The following is a 9978-nucleotide window of genomic DNA, read 5'->3' as shown; positions in this document are numbered from 1 at the left end:
CTACTCTAAAACATTTACCTTCTAATATCTAACACATCACAACCTCCCTAAAAAAACTCCAAAATGGGAAATAATAGGAGGAAATCTATTAAGAGAAGATCACACTGAAACCCTCCTCCCAGGATTGAGAGTAACACCACGGATGCCATGTGTACAGTATAACTATTTACTTACAGGAAGTGAAAGATGTTTAAATCACAATACAGAAAGTGATTTACTATCACACAATACGCAAACCGATATGATACCCGAGTCAAGACAGAACATGTTTGGGAAAAAGGTTTGAGAGCAAAGTGAAACAATGTACAAAGATATGTATTTTATTATCAACAAAGCAATAGAAGAATCAGATTGGAACATATAGAGTTCCTCCATTAAAGGCCGTTGTGCTGCTGACATTGTTTACAGCATTTAAAAGCTTTCTTCATTCACAGATTAAGAACTGAACTCTAACAACATGAGTGTAGTCTGTGAGCCATCACGGCCACAACGAATGAAATTACACCCATTTTGTTCCTGACAGCTGAGTTGGCGGTTGTCCCTGGAGCTGTGGTTGTTTCTGTAGCTCCGGTTGTCACTGGAGCTGCGGTTGTCACTGGAGCTGTGGTTGTCTCTGGAGCTGTGGTTGTCACTGGAGTTGTGGTTGTTTCTGTAGCTGCGGCTGTCACTGTAGCTGCGGTTGTCACTGGAGTTGTGGTTGTCTCTGGAGCTGTGGTTGTCACTGGAGTTGTGGTTGTTTCTGTAGCTGCGGTTGTCACTGGAGCTGCGGTTGTCACTGGAGCTGTGGTTGTCACTGTAGCTGCGGTTGTCACTGGAGTTGTGGTTGTCACTGGAGTTGTGGTTGTTTCTGTAGCTGCGGCTGTCACTGTAGCTGCGGTTGTCACTGGAGCTGTGGTTGTCACTGTAGCTGCGGTTGTCACTGGAGTTGTGGTTGTCACTGGAGTTGTGGTTGTTTCTGTAGCTGCGGCTGTCACTGTAGCTGCGGTTGTCACTGGAGCTGCGGTTGTCACTGGAGCTGCGGTTGTCACTGGAGTTGTGGTTGTCACTGTAGCTGCGGTTGTCACTGGAGCTGCGGTTGTCACTGGAGCTGCGGTTGTCACTGGAGTTGTGGTTGTCACTGTAGCTGCGGTTGTCACTGTAGCTGCGGTTGTCACTGGAGCTGCGGTTGTCACTGGAGCTGCGGTTGTCGATGGAGTTGTGGTTGTCTCTGGAGTTGTGGTTGTCACTGGAGTTGTGGTTGTTTCTGTAGCTGCGGCTGTCACTGGAGCTGTGGTTGGCATCTGTGCTTTGCCATATACTTTTGCAAGTAGAATGTGTTTGATTTGTTTCAGATTTAGTCCAACATTTAAAATTTTCAAATTTTGAGGAAAGGTTTCTCTCACCAACGAGCAGAAGGAAGAAGAAACACGTCTTTACACTCATGTTGATGCCTTTTTTTCCCTCTTATATGCTGTCTGAAAAAAACAATTGCCTAATTAAATCTGAAAACCTGCTATTTCTATTTTAAATATTAAATAATGCACTTTCAGCTTCAACTGACGACTTTCATTAAATTCATTAGTATTGTTTTATCTCCAAACTGCAACCAATCATGTGATAATCCTCAATACAAATTAATTATTCATTATCTACTTAAAACTCTTGCTTGTAATGTTACCATGCTTTATCATAATATGAGTTGAAAAAAGTGTTGATATTATTAAAAAAAAAAAAAGATATATCTGGCTGCATCAAAAACAATGAAAATTATATAGAAAGCAAGAATAGTTCATCACAAATATGTGATATAAAGTAAACTGTATTTCCATTTTGAAACTGTCCAGATACCAAAGTTTTATTTAATTTACTTATGAAGAGTTGCCAATCCTTCAAACATTTTGAATTAAATATTTCAAGTTACATTTTTTCCAAATTGTTGCAAAGTTCAACATTGGTTCATATTGGAGTATGAATAATAATAAAACTACTTACCGGTTTATGTTCTGTGCTTAAATGCTGCAGTGGAAGAAGTTCTGATGTTTTCACGTTTCATCTGGTCCCTTATAAGCAGAGATGAGGTTACATTCAGGCTCACGTCAACAGTAAATGTGTGTGACACAACCTGCTAATTAGAGTAAATCAATCAGCATAAGTCAACACGTCAAACGGGTCCTGGGACATTTGTCCTTCTTGACTTAGTGCATTAAATAAATCCGACTTACATCTTTTGGTCCATAAATAATATTTGTCAGCTGGCTCCATTGTTTCCATTGTTCACAACATTTAATCTACCGCAATCTGAAGTCAGACCGTTTGTCTGACGCCAGATGTGGTTTTGGTCCAGATGAAAAGTGTCACAGCATCAATTGTTTTTGGTTTTTGTAAATATGAATCTGTACATTTCTGCAACATCACGTCCCCATGACAACATCAAAACATATGTTTACAATATGAGGGTATTTAATTGATACTACTTCATCCTATTCTCTGATTTGAATGTCTCTCAGGCTTATTCCTCAGATGTCGTCATATGGGACAGAACAGAATGAGTCAGTCTGTGAGTGTAGAGATCACTATACATATATTCATAGATACAATAAAAGAAGTCATAAAGATTCCTGCTGAGAAAGGATTAAAGTATTTTTTCAGGGTTTTCTTCACAAATGACTGCCCACATTTTGTCAACAGCAGGTTTACGTTTTCATAACTCTGTGAACATGTGACATCAGAATGGCCGAGCAGCTGATAGAACAAGTCCCCATTGTCCCTGAAGCAGCTTTCCAACCCAAAGGTTCTTCTCTGGCGTGCTTCCCTGAAAATGCTTGTGTCCATATTTGTACAGTGGCGCAGCTTGAGGAAGCTGCTGTGTTTTCGCACTCAGGGAGGAGGATGAGATGAGGAGTGGAACCAGTTTGCTGTGCATCCACCCAACCTCCCAATGCCTCCACCCGTTCTTCTCCTTGGTCTGACGGGTGCCGTCACGCCCTCATTCTGCTGACTTTATGGACGGCCACCTGGGACTGTTCTACTTCCTGTTCCCAGAGATAAAACTAAACATGGAGACGCAGCGTTCAGTTTTTCTGCTTTATTCTGATGCTGCTGCCTTTATTTCACCATTTGGTTTTTTTGGTACATTTAAACTTCACTGACAACTTTGCTCTGTTTTTATTTTTATTGTTTTCTGAGAAAACTCTTCAAAGAAAGTAAAGTGAGATTTCTGATTAACATCCACAAACAAATAACAGTAATAAATGAGCATTTACCATTTTTCATTCACAGATAAGATCTGAACTCTGGTCCACTGAGATGCACTCGTGTTGGTTGTGACTGCAGCTGTGGATGTTGCTGGTGTTGGGTTAGTCACTTATTAAGAATAATTGATTACAAATAGGTGATTTGTAATCAAAGCGCAAAAGAAAACTGTCTTAAGACCAAAATGTAATTAATTCATTATGAAGAGATGAGAAATCCTTCATTTAATAACATTTTAATTTGAAAAATCATTTAAAGTTACATTTTTTGAAAATTGTTCAACATTGATCCATATTGGCTTATATTTAACGATGAAACTACTTGCTTAATACTGATGGTTTATGTTCTCTGCTTAAATGTTGCAGTGGAAGTTGAACATTCAGGCTCACGTCAACCTTAATGATGTGTGACAGAACCTGGTTATTAAAGTAATTCAATCAGCGTGAGTCAACATGTCAAACAGGTTCTGGCACATATGTCCTTCTTGACTTTGTACTAATTAACTAGGACTTAATAATGTGGTTTGTCTGACGTCAGAAGTTGTTTTGGTCCAGATTCTCACTCTCTTCATGTTCACTCACTTCTGTTTAGCTGGTGCGCTTTATCTTTATTTTTAATTTTATCTTTATTTCTGACCTAATTAACCCATAGCTTTAGCGTACTAATCCATAGCATATATTTTATAAAATGTTTATCTTATTGCTGCACTACGTTGTCATTATTGGTCTGTCTGCTGTCAGGCACATGTCTTACACATGATGATAAACGCTTCCTGATTCAGGAAGTCATAAAGATTATATTTAAGTTAATCACTTTCAAAAGTGTCAAAGCATAACTCATGAGTCTGCACTTTTCTGCTACATATCACCATGACAACAACAAAACGTATTATTTACAATATGAGGGTATTTAATTCTTACTATTCTCTGATTTGAATGTCGGTCAGGTTCATTCAGCTCAAGATAAGAGCTGATTCTAAATAAGGTTTTATCCTGTGTTTAACACCATATTGCAATGAATTGTGGGTAATTCCCTTGCTTCCCTGGCTCTTACAATAAGAGCATTTCAACCATAAGGAAACAAACTCAGAAGAACAAGAAACAAAAAAGTGCAATTTCAACAAATAAGCCGATTTACAACTTGTTATAGATGAGATTATAAGATTATAAGATCCAGTTTAAGGTCTACAGTGTGTTAGTGTTTAGTGTGAAGATGTGAAGGCTCTCTGTGGTCCTGATGTCATCACAGAGCTCCTTCCACCATCTAGCAGCAGGACAGCAAGAGTGGAGATCTAGTCCAGTGTTCTGCTCTCAGTGAGGAACAAGCAGCTTGATGCAGGTAACATCCACGCAGCAGGAGGGGATTGCTCATTAGCATTGGTGTGACACCCTGGACATTTTAAGGACTGCCATTGTTGGTTTGAACTGTATTGTTTAGTGCCATTTCCCTGTCATTGTGCTTGTTTAGATTATTGCTTTCTGTGACTTTTTGAGTAGGCCTGACTTGCACAGAGCAAGTGACTCCACGTCAGCAGGTACAGACAGTCCTTCTGATTTATCATGTGAACAGAGCCTGTTGCAGTGTGTGTAACATTAGCAGTGGTAGAGTGGATATCAGGACCAGCCGGTACACACCTTCTGTCTTCAGATGGTTGGTCAGGACATGGAACATGGAGCATGGAGCAGCCAGGCTTTGAACCACCAACCTTGTGGTTCCCAACACGCTCTTTACTCCACTGTCTCTCTCTCTCTTGGAGACGTTAGACGCTTTTAAACAACGTTGGTGTTTTAATGATGTTTTTGCAATGAATTGGTGTTTGCACCAGTGTACTTTTTAAAGCAAAGCAAGGCAACCCGTGATTTTTAGCACATCAGCACTTTGTTTGTTTGAAATTGTAAAAATGTCAAAAAAATGGTTTAAAAAAAATCTCTGTCTTGGTCCGTCAGTCTGTCTCTCTTTCTCTCTCTCTCAGTAAAGTGTTCCAATGGAGTGTGGTCTCTAGCAGCAAAGAACTCTTCTGGTGTGATTCATATCACACTAGAGCCTTTCAGTCATGTGACTTGTCGGGTGGCGTTGTGATTGTGGCAGAGCCGAGGTGAGTCGTGAGAGGCCTGCAGCCAAATGTCTTCACGTTGTTCTCTTCTGCTTCAGAAACCCAACTTCCTGTAGATCACTTTTACTTTGAAAGATGAAAAATATCTGAAGCCCTGCTTTTACTTTTGTGACTATGTGCAGCTCTCCCACCAGACTGAAGCAGAGAAGAAGAGATGAGAAGGGTTTTTCTGGGCTAAAGTCGAGGCTTTAACATGAACAAACAATGAGTTGTTGTTGGTTCACATGATGAAAAAACAACCATTAATAAATAAAGACAGTCTATACGGCTCATGAATACAGTTGTAAAAACAGCTTGACAGTGTTTTATTTCATCAGTAGGAGGCGCCTTCAGAGGTACCAAACGATATGATAGCCGAGTCAAGACGGAAAAAGGTTTGAAACTGAAAGCGGAAGCCAGGGGGCAGCACAGCACAGATACAGTGGGGCAAGAAAGTTTTTAGTCAGCCACCAATTGTGCAAGTTCTCCCACTTAAAAAGATGACAGATGCCTGTCATTTTCATCATAAGTAAACCTCAACTATGAGAGACAAAATGAGGAGAAAAAATCCAGAAGATCATATTGTCTGGTTTTTTAAGAATTTATTTGCAAATTATGGTGGAAAATAAGTATTTGGTCAAAAACAAAAGTCCATATCAATACTTTGTTATATACCCTTTGTTGGCAATGACAGAGGTCAAACGTTTTCTATTAGTCTTCACCAGGTTCTCACACACAGTTGCTGGTATTTTGGCCCATTCCTCCATGCAGATCACTTCTAGAGCAGTGATGTTTTGGGGCTGTCGTTGGGCAACACAGACTTTCAACTCCCTCCAGAGATTTTCTATGGGGTTTAGATCTGGAGACTGGCTAGGCCACTCCAGGACCTTGAAATGCTTTTTACGAAGCCACTCCTTTGTTGCCCGGGCAGTGTGTTTGGGGTCATTGTCATGCTGAAAGACCCAGCCACGTTTCATCTTCAGTGCCCTTGCTGATGGAAGGAGGTTTTCACTCAAAATATAACGATACATGGCCCCATTCATTCTCTCCTTCACACGGATCAATCGTCTTGGTCCCTTTGCAGAAAAACAGCCCCAAAGCATGACGTTTCCACCCCCATGCTTCACAGTAGGTATGGTGTTCTTTGGATGCAACTCCGCATTCTTCTTCCTCCAAACACGACGAGTTGCGTTTTTACCAAAAAGTTCTACTTTGGTTTCATCTGACCATAGGACATTCTCCCAATCCTCCTCTGGATCATCCAAATGATCTCTAGCAAACTTCAGACGGGCCTGGAGATGGACTGGTTTAAGCAGGGGGACACGTCTGGCACTGCAGGATTTGAGTCCCTGGTGGCGTAGTGTGTTACTGATGGTAGGCTTTGTTACCTTGGTCCCAGCTCTCAGCAGGTCATTCACTAGGTCCTCCCGTGTGGTTCTGGGATTCTTGCTCACCGTTCTTGTGATCATTTTGACCCCACGGGGTGAGATCTTGCGTGGAGCCCCAGATCGAGGGAGATTATCAGTGGTATTGTAGGTCTTCCACTGTTGATTTCTTTACACCTAACTGCTTACTGATTAGAGATTCAGTCTTCCCAGCCCGGTGCAGGTCTACAACTTTGTTTCTGGTGTCCTTCGACAGCTCTTTGGTCTTGGCCATAGTTGAGTTTGGAGTGTGACTGTTTAAGGTTGTGGACAGGTGTCTTTTATACTGATAACGAGTTAAAACTGGTGCCATTAATACAGGTAACATGTGGAGGACAGAGGAGCCTCTTAAAGAAGAAGTTACAGGTCTGTGAGAGCCAGAAATCTTGCTTGTTTGTAGGTGACCAAATACTTATTTTCCACCATAATTTGCAAATAAATTCTTAAAAAATCAGACAATATGATCTTCTGGATTTTTTCTCCTCATTTTGTCTCTCATAGTTGAGGTTTACCTATGATGAACATGACAGGCATCTGTCATCTTTTTAAGTGGGAGAACTTGCACAATTGGTGGCTGACTAAATACTTTTTTGCCCCACTGTATACAGCTCTCCTGGTGACCCTGGTGGAGTAAACGTTCTCTCCTCACCTCTGTAGAACTGGCTGAAAATGTTGGTTTGCATACCAAATTTCATCAGCCTTCACAGGAATTACAGCCTCTGCTGGGCCTTCCTGGTGATCTGGAGGGTGTTGTGAGACCAGGTGAGGTCCACACTGATGTGAGATATGTGCTGCACTTTCTTCCTTCTTGGGTTGATGATCATCTCCTTGGTCTTGTCTGTGTTTAAGGAGAGATCATTATTTTGACAGGAGGCCACAAGTTCCCTGTTTTTATTTCCTATTTGTGTTTTTTTTAGTTTTGGTCACATTTAGTTTTTTTCTGGATAAGTTGTTATAAGATAATTCTTTCAGTTGAATTGATAAGTGAAATGGATTTTACATTAATCATATGTTGTTATTTTAAGTCAATCCTTTAAAAAGTTTTGTTAAGTTAATCCTTTAGGTTGTTGTGTTAAATAAATCCTTCATAATGTCATGTTATGTGAATTATTTTAATTTGTTTTGTTAAGTTAATCCTTTAGGTTGTTGTGTTAAGTTCATTCTTTTAAATGGTTTTGTTCATCGCTAACAAAGACAAACACGGGTTCACGGCCTCTAAAGGATCGGGCGTTTAGACAAACACGGACTTGTTTGAAGAGTCAAAGAACAGGTTTGTGTCAGAGACACCAACCGACTGCACTGAGGGAGGCTGCACCCCCCACTTCATGAGCGACGAGCTGAACGATTCCTGCTGCCGCTCTGACAGACAAAGAAGAAGACCTTTAAGCGCCTTCTTCTGTCCCACCTCAGAACCTCTACCAACCCCCCCCCCTTGACCCCCTGCAGCTTGCCCACAGAGCAAACATCGCCTGTAGTTGACCTTTTTTCCTTCGCAAGGAAATAAACGGAGAAAGACACATTTGATTCAGAGACTTTATTCCTATTTACCGATCACATCCATCACAAACTGTGTTCTGCTCCTTCAGCTCCTTCAGCATCACAGCCACAACATGAGGGCAAAGTTCTCTGCTGGTTGTTGTCTGAGACTTTTTCAAGTAGAATGTGTTTGATTAGTTTCATATTTAGTCCAACATTTTAAATGTCTTTTACTTTGCTGGAAAGTCCCTCTCACCATGAAGAAACACATCTTTACAATCGTCTTGAGTCCTCTGAAAAAAGAATTGGGTAATTAAATATGAACAGCTAGTATTTCCGTTGAAAACCTTATATTTCTCATTAATTTTACTTATTTATTTAAACATTTTACAGATATATCTAGGCTGCATCGAGATCAAATGAACTTTTTACAAATATACAAATATGTGATCTGATGTGTACACTGTATTTCCATTTGAAAACTGTCTGTATTTAGATTTTTTTATTATAGAGAGTTGTAAAATCAATTAGAAAAGTATAATTTCAATAATCATTTAAATAAAGTGAAATATTTTTCCAAATTGGGATTCGAAAAATATCAATAAAACTACATACCCGTTTATTTTCTCCGCTTTAATGCATGACACGGTGCTAAGTTTATGTTTCAGTTCTTTTGATTTGTGCTTTCAGATTGTTTTTTCCAACAAAATGTTTCCTCTTAGCTTCTCACTAGTTTGTCTCCCTGTTTTGTTGCAGTCTGAGATTGTGACAGTCATTACTTAAATAACATGCTTGGAAAACATTGAAAATTTAAAAAACATTAGGAAAGCTAAAAACCTTCTTTGTTCCTCATTCTTTAGTTTTTCCAGACAATATGAAGATACAGTAGAAAGATAGATAGATCAATACGACCTGCATTTTACAAACCTACAGATTGCTCATTTCTGTCCGACGAAAGCACTTCTTTGTAGCCTTGAAATGATAATATTACATTTTGCTTCATGAGATGCCAGGCTAAGATTATTGACAAGACAATACCAAAGAAACTTAAATGAGTAGTTCACACCCATTATTAAATTTGTATTTTTCTTTTTATTGTACTTCACGTGACATTTTAACACAAATCTCGATATGCAGACTCTATAAATAGTGTAGTAAAGAGCCATCAAATACAAACTACATACGTCCTTTAGGAGGCCTTCATATCATTACCAGGTGCATTTGTAAATACAGTTCTATTTATGCTCATCTTATTTCAGCAGAATAAACACACTGCTTGTCAGAGAAATTCAATCCCAAATAGTATCAGATCATCATCAGGGTCATCAGCTTTGTATTTGAAGAAAAAGAAAGTCCCAGTTAAAGGATCTTAGAATTATATAAACAAAATATAAATAGCAGGTTAATATGTTGGACAATAAATTACTTTCAATCCTTCAAGTTCATAAATAATTTACAATGTGTACAGCATGTCAATTTGTGCTGTCCTTAGTCTCCTGTTCCAGTCCACTTAATGAATCCACATCACTGCTGTAACCACTGCAACGACCAAAGAGAAACTTGTTCTGTTGATGACTGCAGAGGAGGCTGTGATGGTGGTTGTTGTTGCTGCTGCTAATATTGTTGTTGGTTTGGCTGTTCTAGTTGCAGCAGCTGTTGTAGTTGTTGCGGCTTTTACTGTGGTGGTTGCAGGTGCGGCCTTGGTCGTTGTGGCTGTTGTAGTTATTTTTTGGGTTGCTGTGGTTGTTGCTGCTG

At 39.7% G+C, this 9978-nt stretch overlaps 1 protein-coding gene across 1 annotated transcript; it reads right to left on the bottom strand.

The window, feature by feature from the left end:
- Positions 1 to 385: 385 nt before the first annotated feature.
- LOC119219538 (GATA zinc finger domain-containing protein 14-like) lies at positions 386 to 7571 on the bottom strand. The gene is made up of 3 exons (XM_062558657.1): positions 7462 to 7571; positions 1383 to 1454; positions 386 to 1297 (listed from the first exon to the last, which is right to left on the bottom strand). The coding sequence occupies exons 1-3, from the start codon at positions 7569 to 7571 to the stop codon at positions 436 to 438; spliced, it is 1044 nt and encodes a 347-aa protein (XP_062414641.1). The 3' UTR covers positions 386 to 435.
- Positions 7572 to 9978: the final 2407 nt, after the last annotated feature.

This window comes from Pungitius pungitius, chromosome 17 (genome assembly GCF_949316345.1).
Source record: "Pungitius pungitius chromosome 17, fPunPun2.1, whole genome shotgun sequence".
In the NCBI taxonomy this organism is placed as follows: domain Eukaryota; kingdom Metazoa; phylum Chordata; class Actinopteri; order Perciformes; family Gasterosteidae; genus Pungitius; species Pungitius pungitius.
This window is presented reverse-complemented; position numbering and strand designations above follow the sequence as displayed.

Bases quoted from the DNA above. Each gene is read 5' to 3' on its own strand.
- LOC119219538 (XM_062558657.1), bottom strand. From the start codon at position 7,571: ATGATCATCAACCCAAGAAGGAAGAAAGTGCAGCACATATCTCACATC. The intron at 1,455-7,461 runs GTAATTCCTGTG...TGTTTTTTTCAG, and splicing joins AGGAAGGCCCAGCAGAGGCT to ACAGCATATAAGAGGGAAAA. The intron at 1,298-1,382 runs GTGAGAGAAACC...TACTTGCAAAAG, and splicing joins CTTCTTCCTTCTGCTCGTTG to TATATGGCAAAGCACAGATG.